We start from the raw sequence: 19166 nt of genomic DNA, 5'->3' as shown, positions 1-19166 counted from the left end.
CTTTTTTCCCCGATGTTCCTTGCAATGTTCCATTAATTCTCTTCCGCCATGGGCTGACATTTTTCATCAGTTATATCATTTGTGTGGTAGTGTGAATGGCAAAAAACACTCATATATTTTTTTAAATTTTCCACATCAAATCTAATAGGCCTACAAATACAATTTGTTTTAATTCTAATTTTTTATCCGACTTTCTCCCAAATTTACACAGCCAATTACCCATCACCTATCACTATCATTACCTATCACCAGTAATTCCCCAACACCAGTAGGGGGTGAAGACTAGCACATGCCTTCTCCGATACATGTGAAGTCAGCCACCGCCTCTTTTCAAGCTGCTGCTGATGCAGCATTGCTGAGTAGCATCACAGCACACTCGGTTCTGATACATCAGCTCACAGATGCCCTGTGCTGATCAACATCTCCCAAGGAATGATGTGGGGAAAGAGTGTCATCTACTAATCCAGAGATAGCAAGACCAATTGTGCTCTCTCAGGGCTCTGGCAACTGATGGCAAGCTGCATGAATGGGATTCGAACCAGCGAACAATCTCCCAATCATAGTAGACCACTTGGAGCCTCCTGCAAATCCAATTTGTCTCCATGCAGATATGCCAGATCAGAATTCATGAAACTTTTCCATCCAGAAGATGGAAAAAATGGACGTGAGCAGTAAGTGCGGTTTTCAGTGCTTAGAAATATTTGAGGTGATATCTTTGTTCAAACTAATTTGGAAGGCTTGTCTTGCAGCCACTTAGTTAGCTTTATTTATTAAGCCTCTCACCATAAAAGTACTGGTCCCCCTAACATCCCCTCTCATCAGCTGTCTAATTGAATTGAGAAAAAAAGTGTGAAAGCAAAATGTTAAGAAATAAAAAAAAAAACACAAAACAAAGAACATGTCATCTTTACAGAAAGCTGGAATGTTATATTGGTGAGTCAGCCTATAAAAATGCTTGGCAGCTGCTGTAATGCTGGAGAAGATGAAACTGAAATTTCATATAAAGTCTTTTCCTTTTTTGCGCATACACGTTAGTTTAGGTCACGTTAAAAAGACAGTGAGAAATCAGATCTGGGACACTTTACCTGCCTGTAAACCTCTAGTCTTCAAGCTCTGGAGATGGAATCGTAACATTTGATTATCAAATAATTTGGAATTGTATTGCTTACAAGTTTTTAAACAACATCAGACAAATAACTCATGCATTATAAAATCTAATGTAAATACTTTATTTCATGTGAAATTGATTCTCACACAGAAAAGGAACAGATGAGAATAGCATTTGTTGAGTGTGTAATCTAGGTTACTAATCTGGGCACATGTTGGATGCTGAACCAGCGTCGTGCGAAAAGAGTAAGAGGATGTTTATTCAGAAAGAAAACATGGGACTGTGTTCTCCTTGTGAGACTCACGCCTCGCATCCTATCTCACTCTGCCAAGGACATCAAGTCTTATCAGGACTCTAGACAAGGCTGGAAATGCCATTGATTGAAGGTTGGCACCAGAGATGTTCACGTCTTTTTTGCAAGTCTCAATTCTTTGGTCACGAGTGCAAATAGAGTATCAAGTCTTTGGTCACGAGTCTAAGTCAAGTCTCAAACCTTTGGCCACGAGTCCCAGTCGAATATCAAGTCTTTGGGCACGAGTCCGAGTCGAGTATCAAGTCTTTGGGCACGAGTCTGAGTCGAGTCTCAATTCTTTGGGCACGAGTCCGAGTCAAGTCTCAAGTTATTAGGCACGAGTCCGAGTCGAGTATCAAGGCTTTGGGCACGAGTCCGAGTCGAGTCTCAATTCTTTGGGCACGAGTCCAAGTCGAGTCTCAAGTTATTAGGCACGAGTCCGAGTCGAGTATCAAGTCTTTGGGCACGAGTCCGAGTCGAGTATCAAGTCTTTGGGCACGAGTCCGAGTCGAGTATCAAGTCTTTGGGCACGAGTCCGAGTCAAATGTCAATTCTTTGGGCACGAGTCCGAGTCAAGTCTCAAGTTATTAGGCACGAGTCCGAGTCGAGTATCAAGACTTTGGGCACGAGTCCGAGACGAGTCTCAAGTTATTAGGCATGAGTCCGAGTCGAGTCTCAAGTTATTAGGCACGAGTCCAAGTTGAGTATCAAGACTTTGGGCACGAGTCCGAGTCGAGTCTCAATTCTTTGGGCACGAGTCCGAGACGAGTCTCAAGTTATTAGGCATGAGTCCGAGTCGAGTATCAAATCTTTGGGCACGAGTCCGAGTCAAGTATCAATTCTTTGGGCACGAGTCCGAGTCGAGTCTCAAGTTATTAGGCACGAGTCCGAGTCGAGTATCAAATCTTTGGGCACGAGTCCGAGTCAAGTATCAATTCTTTGGGCACGAGTCCAAGTCGAGTATCAAGGCTTTGGGCAGGAGTCCGAGTCGAGTATCAAGTCGTTTTCTTCGGACTAGTTAACTAGTGCAAATATAATAACTGACCAAAAAAGCAACTTGAAAAGGAAATCTCAGGCAGATAAATAAATGAATAATGGACAATTTTCCCCCACCAACCTACATGTCCATTAAGGTGAAAATAACAGAATCTGAGAAGGATCGGTAAAGCAGGGTTGTACAGAGCAATGAATATATTGTATTAAGGGTTTTCACCACCCATATTAACGGTTGTATCATTTCTTGAATAGCAGTACTAGTGCATCTCAAATATGTAATATAATTGAAAAGTTACTTTATTTCAGTAATTCAGTTCAAAATGTGAAACTCATATTATATAGGTGAATTACACACAGATTGATCTATTTTAAGTGGTTATTTATTTTATTGTTGATGATTATGGCTTACAGCCAATGAAAACCCAAAAATGAGTATCTCAGAAAATATGAATATTATATATTATAATATAAGTGTGCCAAGTCCTGCTGGAAAATGAAATCCTCATCTTCATAAAAGTTGTCAGCAAATAGAAAGCATGAAGTGCTGTAAGATTTTCTTGAAAAAACTCTGCACTGACTTTAGACTTGATAATAAAACACAGTGGATCAACACCAACAGATGACATGTCTCTCCAAACCAACTTTTATGGAGATGCAGATTTCATTTTCCAGCAGGACTTGGCAGTTTTGGGTTTTTATTGTCTGTAAGCCATAATCATCAACAATAAAAGAAATAAACGCTTAAAATAGATCACTCTATAGTGTGTAATACATTTATATAATATAAGAGTTTCACATTTTAAACTGAATTACTAATTTTTTTTTCACAGCAGTTACAGCAGTGCCACCGTTAGTAATTTACTGCCTACACTGCCTAATCATTCCAGTCTTATTATAAAATAAAGAAAACTGCTTAATTCTACAATAACTGCAGAGAAATGAGTGTTCACTGAAATCCCTTAATTAAAATATGAAACAGAAACACAGGACATTGGTTGGAAACAAAAAAATAAGTCACTAATATTTGCAATGAAATTTAATGGACAATTTATGTCTCTCTTTTTTTTCAGACCAGAATATGCAGAATAGAAAGTAAAGCATACATTCTCAATTATATCCCCTGAAGTTCACAATCATTATAAAAGACTCTTAATAAGCAGTTTCAGACATACAGGAATTGAATAGACTTTAACATATGGAATGAAAAATAAAAGAATCATGATTATGCTGTAGATTTTAACATTATCTTATTAAACAGCATCACTGGAGTAAATATCAATCTGATATGAGTTTTATACAGTGCCAACTCAGAAACAGAAAATACTGCCGGACATATAAAAACCTTTGTGTGCTTTGTGTGTAACAGAGGAATCAATGTGTTCCTGTGAAATTTTAAAATAGAACAAACAAACAAAACGCCATAAATCATGATACTCTAAATGAATGCACTGCTTAAACAGAACTGACATATTTTTTTAGTACAGTACAGGAGATCTTTGTCCACCCTACAGCCCCTTTAATAATAAAGAGGTTTAAGAACATCAAACCATTTCCTACAGATACTACACTCATTTCACCAGGGCAGACATACTGGAGTAAAACTGGTGGTAGACATGTACTCGATGAGTGTGTGTTTACATAAACTTCATAATTTTATTACTGAATAACATCAGATTTTGTCAGTAATCCCGCTACATAAACTTTAGTGATCAGATCATGGAAAAAAATTATCTTTCTGTTTCACGCATATACAGACGAAAACATCCGAGAATAATGCGGTAAAGAGTTTAAATGCACTGAGAGAAATCTGATTACTGAGCTAAAATTCAGCTCTCGCTATCAGATTCCTTACTTTACATGACTCCAGGAATATTCAGATAACTGCAGTAATCTGATTATGAAAGTATTAAGTAAACACACTCACTGACCACGTTTTCACAGTAAACTCAAAACTTAATATCTGAGAGTTTCAAAAGATGCTGGTTTAAAGCCCTATCTATATGAGATTAGTTTCTCAGGGGGTTCTGGGTAATTTTCTCTTTTATGGGGGTCCTCTGTGATTTTATTCCCGTCTGGAACGACCATGTGTGTGTTTTTCTCAGACGTCCTCTGAGAAAATTACAGGCTGAATTATCTACTGTTTTTCTCTGAACTCCATGGTCCTCCAGTAATTTTAATCCTGTCCCGACTCCTCGCCTTTAATAAAAAATAGCTGCAGTGTTTGTCCACGGCCACACAGAGTGATTTCACTTTGGGCGTTCCCATAGAGATCCATGTAAAACACAACAGCGAGTGAAAATGGAGGAGCTACTGAATGCGATGTCAAGTGACCGAGAAAGCAAAAAAAAAATAATAATAATAATTAAAAAAAATCACTGGTCCTCCTGTTTTTTCAATTGCAGTCCGGATGCAAGAGTTTTAAAACTTGAGTAGAATTGTGAAATATTTTTTACAGCCGTCCCCCTGAGAAACTAATTCCAACCAGACAGTATATTGACAGGCAACACTGAAGTTCGTAACAGTTTCACTGACAGTCTTAACAATGTATCAGAAGATCCAAGAGTTCTACATTTGATTGATTAAAGAGGTGCTTTGGTGCTCCTGAGAAGTATTGCTAGGGTGGAATCATGTTTAATGAACCAAAGCAGGTAAATCACGTTAATAAAAAACAAAGGGTGAGGTTATTAGCCAAGTTTTGGCATTGTGCTTGTTGTCTGAGGAGCGGTTATATTTTTGAAAGTGAACTGTGGGAGGAGACAAAGGCCATGGCAACTTAAGGCAAATTAAAAGTATAAACTGTATAAAAGTTGACGGCAATGTCTTGGCATTATCATTAAGGCATTTAGGTCGGTCCTGAGAGAACAATAGGCACACTTTACAAGGTGGAGCTTAAACCATAAACTTTAGTTTGGTGCATGTACTGTATTTTTTGCACTATAAGGCACACGTAAAATCCTTTAATTTTCACAAAAATCATCAGTGGTCTTATAATCCAGTGCTCCTCATGTATAGATTTTATTAGTCAGGTTGTAAGAAGAAGTAAAGCCACTCCACTGAAGTACAGCGTTATACAGGAGTTTCAGTGAATTTTTCTACACAGAGATTAGAATAGCATTAGCCACTAACCGCGCTAAGTGCTAGCTCTTTCGCCGTTCAGAGATGAGTATTATTGGTCTGTAGCCTGCTGCTAACCCTGGCTAGCACTGCTGGAGCAGTATTAGCATTAGCATTAGTATTAGCCGCTAACCACCGTTCAGAGGTGAGTATTATTGGTCTGTAGCCTGCTGCTAACCCTGGCTAGCACTGCTGGAGCAGCATTAGCATTAGTATTAGCCGCTAACCACCGTTCAGAGGTGAGTATTATTGGTCTGTAGCCTGCTGCTAACCCTGGCTAGCACTGCTGGAGCAGCATTAGCATTAGTATTAGCCGCTAACCACCGTTCAGAGATGAGTATTATTGGTATGTAGCCTGCTGCTAACCCTGGCTAGCACTGCTGGAGCAGTATTAGCATTAGCATTAGTATTAGCCGCTAACTGCCGTTCAGAGGTGAGTATATCGCACTTAGTCTGCATGTTTACAGTGTTAAAACAAGCTATGCGGGATGAACTGCTAGCTAATAGCGCCCTTGCTTTATCTGGAACACTCAGGGTTCCTCAATATTTTTTAAGGAATTACAGTTTACTTAAGGGTCTCCTTAACTTGGCTTAGCTTTGCTTTACAGTTCTCACCACCCAGCAGTGAGAGCTGCTGAATTAGAAGAAAAACAATGGCGGCACCCCTGTTCCTTTCTAGTGTTGCATAATGCGCCTTATAATCCAGTGCACTTTATAGTGCGGAAAATACAGTACCAGTACATTTTAAACTGGCTTTTTGAAAGGTTCCAAACTTCTAATGATTAGTGTGTATAGGTTTAGACTGTACAGCAGAGAAGACGAATCTCTCAGGGGCCGGACTGTTCTACAGTTAAACCTTGCACTACCTTGAAAAACAAAAACAAAAAAAAAACTAACAAACAAAAGAAAAACTTTCTAAAGCAGTATAATTAGTCTGAGTGGTACAGAGGTCAGAACTGAGAGTCAGAGGGTGGAGCGTGTGTGGCTTATATTGCAGCACCATCATTAAACAGACTTGTTTCTGTGACTCCGTCTGAAGGCACCTGTGGAGAGGAAGATAAAAGCAGAAATACAGAAACAGCACAACAGTAACAGACACAACCTGTGCAGATTTGCCCCTATAAAGCTTATAATAGACCCGTCACCACAAAGGCATTCACACCTGTGTCATGAGTGTCTGTGTGTGTTTATGTGTAAATACATGTGTGCATAGTTTAGGGCTTTGAAGTAAAAGTGTTTATTATTAAACGGCATGTTCACAGACACTGGATGAGGGATTATCTCGTAGTAAAGGCCTAGACAGGAAAGGACAAGAGCAGAACCAGCAAAATTGACAGGATCAACTCTGCCCCCAGGGCAAAACAGGGAGAAGCAGCTGCGATTTAAAAAAACAAGAAAGAAAAACAAAAAGAAAGAAAAAAAGAAAGAAAAAAAACTGTTACTAGATCATAACTTACGTTTCTGTGGTGTGTAAAGGTATAAACAGTTATTCAGGGTGCTGAAGATTTAATCTCCTAATCCAAAATTGAATAAAAAAATGATGCTAAGAAGAGATCTGTTGTTTACCTAGATAACCTAAAATTTGTTCTTGTACAGTTTTTTTTTTCGAGTCGTTTATGTTCCTGCAGAACGGCTCAGGTAATAAAGGCACTTTTAGGGTAATCACCCTCTCTACATCTAAATGCATTGATTTTTTTGACACAGAGAGAGTGTGATTGGGTCAATGTGGGGCACGGCAGTTGATTTGCTTGATCCATCAATTATAAGCTCTCTCCTGGATTAGCGGGAGACTTGTGAACGCTGCAGGTGAAGGCCAATCTCCAGCTCCTCCTCTTTTTACTAATGGAGGTCAGGTTTGGAATGCTGTAGCTTTCACTCGTTGGCAGCACTGGTTCCTCGCACTTGACCTTGTCTGCGAAGCTGAGAAAGAGTAAAGGAAGAGTAAAAGACAGACATTCATGTTAATACACACAGTGACACTCAAAAGTTTGGTGATCACTTGTCTAAATGTCTGCTATTATGAATATCCAAGCATGTACTTATGACCTGATTCTTTAAAACATTAAGAAAGAGTTAGAATAATGAAATGATTCAGGTAATCTTAGAATTATCACAATCAAACATAAAACACACAGGTTAACGTTTGTTAATGTTGATCTTCTTAATTAAAATAATTAGACGGGCATGCTTTAAAGCTACACTATAGCTAATAAATGAACGTGCTTGTTGAAAGGAAGTGTGGCAAATTCCTTTTAGACAATAGGTCACATTCTTATATGGAAAACCAACTAATTAGCAAATTAGCAATGTGGCCATTCCTTTGTCTTCTAATAAAAAAAATACCGGATTTTTGCCACTATGCGGTGCACTGTATAATAAGGCGCACAATCAATAAACATTTATTTTCTGGTCTATTTTCATACACTAAGTGCATCGGATTATAAGCAGGTGTTGCCGCTGGGTAGCAGGGGGGGGGTGGTAGTTAACTAAGTTAAGTAATGCTAAGCTTCTAAACAAAACTGTAATAAAAAAAATATATACTTTAAAGCCAAACGAGCGCTGGATGTTAATCTACACAGATTTCTCTCCGGAAAAATGTTTATTTGGGTGAGTAAAGTACTTCTGTTTATTTACAGTAAGCTTAGATTTCCAAATTTCTGCACCCTATAGTGTGAAAAATACAGTACATACAGGCCGCATCAGTATATGGATATTGACACCCTTTGTAATAACGTGCCAGTGTACCTTTCTTTACGCTGAATTTGAAATTAGACAATCAAGATGTGAATTCAACCCCTCCCCCCCCCTTTTTTTTTTTTTTTAACTGTTTTCTATTGTCATATGCTGACTGATTTTTTTTATATTCAGATGCCAGTCCATAGTGACTGCTTGACATTACCAAATTCAGAGTTTCCTCATTTGAGGTTTTTTAGCCATCTTTATTAGTTGGTGCTTGTTTGTGTCCGGTCTTCAGTAAGTCAAAAGATGCACAACCTGGCTTTAAGAACTTTACATTTCTTTGCTTTGAGATGCTCATGGGTTTTATACTATGTGGGGTTAAACTCTGTGTGTCCATAACACTACGGTTCCACTACAATAAAACTTTTCTCTGTATTTCTGTGCAAAAAGAAATGAATGTTAATTCTCTGCTCTACATATATAATGTAGTTTTAATGTTAGTTTATTAGTCTTCAGTGCTGAATAATACAGATAGAGCTCTGGCTCAATCTCCAGGTTAAAGCCAACAACGCTACAGAACACCAGGCCCTATTTAACTACGAAGGTCAGTAACCAGTAGTGCTGAACGTTATGACCAAAATCTTTTAGGGTGGCGAGAGGATTTTTTTGTCCCAGCTGTGGATCAATTGCACAATATCATTTGTCTCTATCTGAGTGAATAATTGCTGTTTGCTGTTGAACACTACTCAGATAAATTGCCGTCCTCATTTCTCTCCAGACAAAGTGAGACGAGCGTTTGACTCCACAGAGTTGAATGATACTGGCCATCAAATATTATCTGTCTATGAAGTTTAAAGCTCAATGAGGTTACCAAACCAATTTTGTGCTTCAGTAAGTCAGTAAAAAGTAGTTAGGAGTATTCAAATCAATAAAATGATAAGGGTGCCCATATTTTTGCACCGGTCAAATTTTGGTTTAATGCATATTGCACATTTTCTGTTAGTACAATAAACCTAATTTCAATCCTGAAATATTACTGTGTCCATCAGTTATTAGATATATCAAACTGAAATGGCTGTTGCAAACACCCAGATATTTAGAACTAAAAATGATTAAGATTACTAGGGGTGCCCAAACTTTTTCATATGACTGTATGTAATGGAAAGTAAGAACAGTGTGAATTTTCTTTTTGTATTAAGCAGCAAATAAAAAGCTTCATTTAGGTTTATGTGTGACAAATGCATGTCCAGCAAGGTGACTATAACCCATGTTCACACTGCACGGACAAAGCTGAAACGATATACTATGCAGGTACTGAAGAAAGTAGCTTACCTCCAACCCAGGGCAAAGTTGCGGAGAGTTTTTAAAGTGAAAAAAATTCAAGATACGGAAGGCACACCCAACATAAAATGCTTTACAACTGTAATCACATTCATAAAAATCCAATACTAGAAAGCGCAATTCAGCCTTTGTTGAGAAAGTTCAAAAACCTTTAAGAAGTTTTAAATCTGTCTACCAATTAAATAGAAGAGCTACTGCTTTGACTTCAGGATTTGAAGCACGGGAAGTCTTGACAACTTCAAAAAGCCAATTAGCTGCCAAATTCGACGGGCCTAGATCGGAATTCTTAAAAAGACAAACTGTTTAAAAATAACCTTAGCCGTAAGGATAGAGGGTAGACAGACCCAATGAATATTCCAACATTCAAGTCATTCTTTACTTCCCTACCCCCACTCTGCTCTGGTCTATTTCTCATTTGCAATCATGGCACAGGTGCTTTTCAAGTACAGAATTCCATTTGTATGTTAATAAGCCCTCAAGGAACATCTTGAAGCGTGAACACACACACACACACACACATACAAACACACATTTTTGTGTGGTAGGACTATGGCCAAGAGTGGACAGATAAGTTAGTGTGCTACACAGTCACACAGAGACTCACAAATAAGGAGTTAGCAAGTCACAGACTTTCGTTTCAAAAAGTATGTACCACCACCGTATATCTATTCATCCATTCCTTTCACCAGCCATTCATTCCAATGCAGAGGAACTTCAATCCAGGCCTAGACGTTTCCAGTCATGTCTCACCCATCCTTCCCTAGTTGTGTTTCATTAAGGGAGCCAGTAATAGCATTGCTCGGAAAGTATCAACAACTTCAATGAAAACTTCACATAGCATGACCACTGCAATCAGCAGCCATAAACCAGCCTGTGCTCTGAGCTCTGTGGCTGAAAAAGAATTCCTGCCCTGCACAAACCTCACTCACTGCACTCGGATGTTTACGTCACCATCCGTCAGCTGCGATTATTAAACTGTTTCTTGATTACAATTTAAACAAAATCAAAAGATAATAACAGTTTCAGTTTCCATCTTAAAAAAAAAAAAAAAAAAAGAATGTTTAAAGATCAAGAGCTAGGTGGTCATATGGCGTACACCAAAAGTCCTGGATACAATCCACTGAATGATACGCAAACATGGTGTTACTATACCAAACTATCATAGACGAGACCTTAACAACAATCTCACCAAACATACAGGTTCAGGCCAAGATACAGGTGCAGACCAAGGGCTGCATTCTTTAATACAACCCATTCTTTCACTATCACTAGGCAGGTTACAAGGTTAGATGCTTTATTATACACTATCTGGTCAAAAAAAAACTCTTCACCTGTATTTAACTGGATGTTAGTAAGTAAATGATGTGCGGTTAATGCTGCAGTTGGTCTGCAGGTTTAGGTTCAGCAACAGTATGTTGAGAGTAAGCTGTGTGTGAGCCTGTATTTCCATGGCACCAAAAAGCCTCCCTGCTTTAAAACAGTTCTAGTCTAGGCTGAAAACTTCACTGGTCTCGTGGGCAGTTAATATATGCAGAACTAGAGGCTCATGCATATAGAGATTTCTGGTTAAATGATATCTATTTTGACTGGGTGTCCCTGCAGCCTGCCTTCCAGATCAGCTCCACTGCCTGAATGTGCCATTCACCCACCAGCCAAGTCAGAAAGCCTTACTGGTAGGGCTGTGCAATATGGATATATATCATATAACCGCACAAAAAGGTTCTGAAAAAGTAGAAAATTCATATGCAATAAGAAATGCAGTAAAATAAGATACATTTTCATATTTCTATTGACTTTATAGAAGTTTGGCTATATTTTGATATAGATATTCATCCTGATAGGATATGAGATCTTAGTCACATGACACAACCCTCTTTATTGGCATGCTCCAATTTTCTCCAAATGTTTTTTTTTTTCAGATTATTTTTTTCATTTTACACTTTAATTTAACATTTTCTGTGGTAAAATTACCTTATTATAACAAAAGACTTTTACTGTTAATGACAGTAGATTAATGAAGAACATAAAATGCACAAAACAGCTGTTATTTATTTGTTTTTATGAAATTATCAAGCATATAGCTATTTAAGTTAAGTAATGCTAAGATAAGTAAACTAAACATTTTATTTCAAAGTGCTGGATGTTAATCTACACAGATTTCTCTCCTGAAAACTGTTTATGTGGGTTTAAGCTTAGATTTACGGTATTTTAGTACGGTTAGCAGCTAGCGCTAGTAAATGCTGCCCGACAGCGCTACACTGAGGAAACCTGAGGGTTCCGGTAAACCAGGGTGCTATCAACTAGCGGCTTATTCAGCGTAGCTTGTTTTAACACGGTAAATGCGCAGGCTAAAGTCCGATATACTCACCTCTGAACAGTGAAAGAGCTAGCACTTAGCGGCTTATGCTAATACTGCTGCACCCAGCCTTAGTGCTGGAGAAAGCCCACTGAAAACTCACCCTTATAACTCTGTACTTCAGCAGAGTGGCTTTACTGCTCCTTACAACCTGACTGGTAACATTCATACATAAGGCGCACCGGGTTATAAGCCGCACTTTCGATTTTTGGGAAAAATAAAGGATTTACGCAATGCTCATACTGTTAAACATTAAAAATGTTCACACACACAAAACATATTAAATCCGGCCACTGCCCTCAAACGTACACACATACAACGTGAGTGCTGTGAATACTCAAACAGTGCATGCTGACTAAACACCCTATTTAGTAAGAATCAAGTGCGTGCAAAACCCTAAACAGATGCACTTACTCCCCTGTACTAATCTGATGAAGCTAGTCATCTGCTGCCTCTGAGCCTCACAAACAACCCCTACCAAAAACAGCACCGGCCAATCAGGGACCTTACTGAGGGACGACCAGCAAAGACACACAGATACAACATCAGACGAGTGAAGATGTTGTGAAGGGGCACTGTGGAATACACAGAGGTGCTTCATACGTGACGAGGAAACATAGTCCTGTAAAATCCTCACTGATTGTAGGACACAATCATTATTTGATATTTATAACTAATTGCTATTGGTTTTATGTACACAGATTTTGTGACCAACGTCTTAACTATTGGCTCAACCTCTGTGCTGTAGAAGCTCTTACAATTAACCCTTACCCATGAGCTTTTCAGACCCCCATTAATCAAACTATAATGAGCCATTGTTAAAAAAAATACACATTAAAATTAAAAAGATTTAGCAAAGTTTTATAGGCTGTAAAACGAGCCAATCCCAAAACCCTGATCAGTTGCAGTCTTGACTAATTACCGTATTTTTCGGACTATAAGGTGCACTGGATTATAAGGCGCATTTTATGCGACACTAGTAAGTAACAGGGGTGTTAAACAGTTTTCAGTAAAAAAAAATCTGGGTAGATTATTTGGGTGAATAAAGCTTAGAGTTCCAGATTTTTTCACTAAAGCTGGTACATAAGCATTAGCAGCTAACCACTAGCAGTAATGCTAATGATGCCCCAGCAATGCTAGGCGGGGTTAGCAGCAGGCTACAGGGCAATTATAATCACCTCTGGATGGCCAAAGAAGCTAATGCTAATATTGCTGAAGAATTAAACTGAAACTCCTGTATAAAACAGTAATGTAGCAGAGTAGCTTTACTGCTCCTTACAACCTGACAGGTAACATTTATACATAAGGTGCACTGGATTATAAGGGGCACTGACAGATTTTTGGGAAAATTAAAGGATTTTAAGTGTGCCTTATAGTGGAAAAAAACTTTATTTTTCTTCTAAATATTTACATAAACCCAGTCAATGTGAATTTTTCAGGAGACAAAAGGTGAAGGCTAACAATAGGCTATGTCTAGAGGAATCTGCAGGTTTAAACATGTTGGAATAATAGGACAGAACCAGTAAAGCAGTTCATTATATTTGTTTAAAAAAAAAAAGTAAAACCAGCTTTTTTTTAATTCTTCATCTTTCTGCAAAAAAATAATTAGTAAATAGGCTTTTCAACCATGTCTGAGAATCGCTTGCCTCAAGCAAGGTCACATATTTAGCATTTATACATTAAAAACTGGTTAAACTACAGATTATTCAATAAACATACTTGCTGAAATAACCTGGCATTTGTCATTTGTAATATAGAAGAATGATTCCATAAAACCGCATATTTTAATTCAATTAACATGCACTGTCCTAATGTATGAAAATTTGTTCAGATAAAATGTGTGTGTGCTTTAACAGGAAGCATACATTTATTCCTAGAAAGTACTGATTTCTCTACATTTTATAAGAGTGCCTGTCTGGATAAGAACATGTGAGCATGGTTTTGTTTTTATGCACACATACCTCCTCAAGCTCTTTTTGCGTCTCTGCCTCCATCCTCCTAATGTCCTCCATAGTGAGATCCACCCATCTATCAATCCAGCAGAACAGCTGGCGGTGAAAGTTGGTAAAGATTCGCTTTTCTTGCTAAAAAAAAAAAATAAACAAATACAGTATTTTGCATTAATAAGACATAATTCAAAACAATTACAGTCAAACATACATAAGGCATTGCTTTGGCTTGAATTTTATATTTTACACTTTGCCTGTGAGGAGATTAATGTTAAATTTAAAGGTGTCTTTCTGCTAAAATTCACTTTTTTCTTGTTTTTTTGTGAAATACAGTAGGTCTCTCTGAGTTGTTTATGATGCTGCACATGAAACTCTTCCTCACCCTCCATTGTCTGCAGCAGCTAGTAAAAGAAAATATTCAGAAAAAAGAGTCAATCAAGAAAATTGCCGTGTCTACGCCAACCCGTGAATTAGTATTCTGCTGCGGCTCAACCAACAAAACCCTGAGGCGTATTTTAACTTTCTGGACCTGGACTACCCAACTCTGTGTGTAAGCAGCTATTTTATATAGGATCTCCGGTGGATTTTTTCGTTTTACAGAGACTCTGAGACTAGGTCAGTGGCTAAACTGCACTTAGCAGGGCATTATTACACATGTTGTAAAGTAACACTTTACACCAGGGATGGGCAACTGGCGGCCCGGGGGCCGCACACGGCCCTCGTCATCACTCAGTGCGGCCCGCGAATAGATCAAAAATAATTTCATAATTTCATAATTTAAAAAAAAAACAAAAAAAAAAACGTAATTCTACTTTTGACCGCTAGAGGGCGCTGCCAAACAACCACGAAAATTGACATTGACATCCAGTCCATTGTGAGCCAGCAGGCCAAACCACAGCTCTCTCATTAGCTTCAATAAATGTTGGGCCTCTGTGGTCTAGTTTTCTGCTATTATTGAATGAGCTATTTGCAATCAGTTTTTAAATCTTTTTTGTTCTTTGTTATAAATGAGTTCAAATGCCTTTTGCACTTTTATAAGCAAATGTTTTGTCCTTGTTGCTTATGAAGGACTTGTTATAATGAACTTATTTTACACAGAGGAACTACTGTATTTGCAATTAGTTTTTTAAGCAAACTTTTTGTTCTTCGATATGAAGGACTTCCTTTTTGCACTTTTTTTAAGCAAACGGTTTGTCTTTTGCCGTATTAAAATGCATTAATATGCAGAAAATAGTTGTTGATAAATGTTGGTGCTGTAAACATACAGATATAAATTCATATAAAATTTGTTCTTATTGAAAATCATTTGTAGCGTTTTTCATATTCAATTATTTGAAGTGCGAGGTCATGTGGCCCTCCAATGGTCATGCTGAAAAAAATTTGGCCCTCTCCATCATGGAAGTTGCCCATCCCTGCTTTACACATTGCAAAGACTGTTATTAGTGTAAACATCTCTTTATTTTAAAACATTTCTAAATGTCATCCGTCTTGCTGCCTCTTGGTTTCGCAGTGCTGTTAGCCATTGAGAGGCGTAATGTTTGCATGTATGAATATTCATGAGCAAGAGCCTATCGTTCCTCCCCACTCCCCTCCTCTAAAGCAGCGTTATACCAGATCACCGGACCACTTTTTTCCACAAAAAACAGCTCACATGGCATTAATTCATACTAGAGACACAACTAGACATTTTAAAATGAATGAAAAAACAATGTAATGTGACCTTTAATAAAAAAAAGGACAGTGTTTCTTACATTTACTTTGACTAATATACATTCATTTCTAGATTTTTTAACTGTAATACATTCCTAAAATGTTGGGCCAGTAAACCAATTACCAATTTTCATGTTTTCATTCTATTCCACAACAGCCAAAAGATGGTTTAAGTGCTTTGGGTGTTATTTTTCCTTCATCATGTTGCTCTCAAATGTACTTTTGTTCACCATGACCGACCCTGGCTTTTGTACTTGTCGCTGATAACAGTCTGAATAGTACTTTTCATCTTTGGTCCATAGCACACAATGTATATTTCTTCCAAAATCATGGATCTGGAATACTGGTATGACCACAGTACCCATTTTTACTTTGTGATGGTCAATTTCAGATGCCTCATAGCCCAGAAAAGTCAACGACATTTCTGGACATGATGCACAGTAGTTTTGAGTGGAATTTAATGTACTTGCAGAACATTTACCAAAGCAATTCATTGCCAGTGTGGTTCTACCAGATATTGTTGAATGACTGTTCTCAATACAGTGTTGTTTATGGGGCTGGAGATCATAGAAGTTCAGTCGTTTTCGTTATGTTATTTGTTTACTGCATTTTTTGCACTATAAGGTGCACTTAAATTTCCCCAAAAATCATCAGTGCGCCTTTTAGTCCAGTGCGCTTTATGTATGAATTTTACCAGTCAGGTATTAAGGAGCAGTAAAGCCACTCCGCTGAAGTACAGCGTTGTTTTTGGGTCTGAAGATCACAGATTTGTTTTTTGCATGTTTTGCACTATAAAGTGCATTTAAAATACATTACGGTTAGCGGCTAATGCTAATACTGCTCCAGCCCCAATGCTGAAACTCCAGAATTAGCATTAGCTGCAAACCGTTATTTCCCGTTCAGAGGTGAGTGTCCTTGGCCTGTAGCCTGATGTTATATCCGGATAGCACTGCTGGAGCAGCATTAGCATTATCCGCTAACTGCACTAGGTCTTTCGCCACTCAGAGGTGAGTATATCAGATTTTAGCCTGCGCGTTTACTGTGTTAAAGCAAGCTACATGGGACAGACCGCTAGCTAAGATCACCCTGGCTTACTGAAACACTCAGGGTTCCTCTGAATGTAATTTTAGACTTAGCTCTAGCACTTTACAGAGAAATTCATCCAGATTATTTGACTGGTTTATGTACTGGTTATGCACTGTAGAAGAAGTAGTATGCAAATGTCTCTGAATCTTAAATATTTAAACATTTCTAGACTTTCCTCACACATTTGTTACAAGCTGTCCATCTTTTCCCTGTAAAGAAATTATGATCTTATTAGCAGTCCTAAATTTCCCCAAAGACCCACCTTATTTGGAAAACTGCATTTTTATATAATCCATTTGTGGGATTTAAGGATGTACATACTCCTGCCCAAGATGCTATTTTTACAATATCATTGCTATAAATGCACTTGAACACCATGCTCTGTGACAAGCATGCTTAAGAAAGACAACTAATATAATCTTAAGTGTTTATTATAGGCAGATTTTTGAAGTCCAATGACAGGTGATAAATGAAAGTACGACTGGCTGCAAGACAGGGAGTACACAACTGAAATCTATCCACTCATCATGACGACCTCATTTAGGCTCTGTAATTTTTTTTACTTTACAGTGATATACTAGCAGTGACACATATCAAACTTACTCAAAAACAAGCATCTGCTGCAAGTCTTACCTTGTGAATAAAGCTTTCAACCTTGTTCTGCAGACCCCACCACTTGAACTTGACCGTGACCAGTTTGTAGGCACACATACGCGGGCTTTCCGGATTACTAACCAGCTCCTTCTGCAATTCAGACAAAAAAAAAAATATCATAGTTAGTGGTGTGCTATATCGCATTGTACGCAATAATATCACCCACATTTATGAATATCGTATATATATATATACACACACACACACACACACACACACTGGTGTGAAAAAGTGTTTGCCCCCTTTTTTTGCATGTTTGTCACCCTTTCTATTTTTTAAATCTATTTTTTTAGGGCCATATCGCACACTACTAACCCTAATTAAATATCATTAGTATTAGTCCTATAGAAATTGGAAAGAATGTAAAAGTGATTATCCTATAAAGTTACGTTTAGGACAAAAAAAAAAAACTTTTGCAGGTTTTGGGAAAGCTGTACAGAAAAAAATATGGCAAAAAAGGTCTGAAAACGTAATGTCTTATGCCAGTACAGCTCTAAAAGTGTATTAAAATATAATGTGCTGGAATGGGAGATAATAAAATTATAATCAAACCAGGGGATAGGCATGTAGAAGCTGAAAGTGAGCTTTTTTTTTACTTTAATCTTGTGAACAGAGGATGGGGAGGCATGAACTGGGGTAAAAGAAAAGATAAAAGAAGCAAAATGGATAAATGTACGATATAAGCATGATTTTGCTGCGCCAGCCCTGTTAGCACCACTGCTGCAAACCACACGGCTGCTTTTGTGGGCAGGGAGCAAGATAAAAAGCGCCAAAAGTGACGTGCTAATCACTTTTCAGCAGCGGGTCAGTTACATTATTAACACTGAGGACCTGCCTGCACGCACGCCGCTCTGACAAGCTCTCCAGTCGATAACACCTGCTTAATTAATCATTTGATTTTCAGCTCTCCGCTCGCTAAAAGAGCAACAAAAAAAAAGAGCATGTAGTCTATCAGCAGCCACGTCTTCATGTCTGATGCTCTGATCAGTGCGATGGAGCAAGAGGGAGCGCAGAAGCTGGGAAGGGGAGCTGTTTGGGGTTTATACTGAAAACGGGCTTCGAAAAGTTGCTGCAGCCACAAAATAGGAGAACTCGACTTGAAACGAATCCCACATGAAAACCAGCCAGCAGTGACATTTTTTGACTCTGCAGCTCAAAGGAGCTGCGTTTTAAGGACTAAAGAGGAAGTGGAGGAGGGAGCGTGTGTGCACAGCAAGATAGAGGACTCATCTTCACACTCAGGAGAGACAGAAATATTGAGTCTCAGTTTCATCCTTGGCCTCAAAAAGGAAATTGATCTAATTAAATAACAACAAGGGGAGGTTACAGGAGAGCAGAGCAGGCTTTTTTTCTCTTGTGAGGAACAGAAGAAAGAATAAACGCTTGTCTCATGAAAATGCAGAAAGTTTCTGCCATCAGAGAAAGGTTGAAAGATTGTCCTGGCTGCAGAGATTAGTTTATGGGGAGTAAACTAGGATTAAAATAAGGCAAAATTGCTTTACTAATCAAGTAATCCACTATTATATATCTATATATATGTATCTACAAACATGTACAGCTTTGGAAAAAAATAAGAGACCACATTAGTTTCTAAATCAGGTTCTCTGATTTTGCAATTTTTTGCTGTTTGCTCCACCAGTCTTACACACTGCTTTTGGATAACTTTATGTCACTCCTGGTGCAAAAACTCAAGCATTTCAGCTTGGTTTGATGGCTTGTGATCATCCATCTTCCTCTTGATTATATTCCAGAGGATTTCAATTTGGTAAAATCAAAGAAACTCATCATTTTTAAGTGGTCTCTTATTTTTTCCCCCCAAATCATATGTTCCAGAACAAAAAAAGTGACAGCCCTGCCCCGGCAGACAACACATGCATGTGG

General features: G+C 38.2%; 1 protein-coding gene across 1 annotated transcript in view; it reads right to left on the bottom strand.

Moving 5' to 3' along the window:
- Window positions 1–3417: 3417 nt before the first annotated feature.
- LOC111190987 (phosphatidylinositol transfer protein beta isoform) overlaps window positions 3418–19166 on the bottom strand; it is a 38091-nt gene continuing 22342 nt past the window's right edge. Inside the window, exons 9-11 of the mRNA XM_022664844.2 lie at window positions 17265–17375; window positions 13848–13970; window positions 3418–7430 (exon numbers count right to left, since the gene is read on the bottom strand). Of these exons, the coding sequence (XP_022520565.1) occupies window positions 7383–7430; window positions 13848–13970; window positions 17265–17375 (282 nt within the window). The 3' untranslated portion in view covers window positions 3418–7382. The remainder of the gene's footprint in view (window positions 7431–13847; window positions 13971–17264; window positions 17376–19166) is intronic.

Source organism: Astyanax mexicanus, chromosome 22 (assembly GCF_023375975.1).
Source record: "Astyanax mexicanus isolate ESR-SI-001 chromosome 22, AstMex3_surface, whole genome shotgun sequence".
In the NCBI taxonomy this organism is placed as follows: Eukaryota; Metazoa; Chordata; class Actinopteri; order Characiformes; family Acestrorhamphidae; genus Astyanax; species Astyanax mexicanus.
Note: the sequence above shows the minus strand (reverse complement) of the source record. Positions and strands in the feature narration are given on the sequence as shown.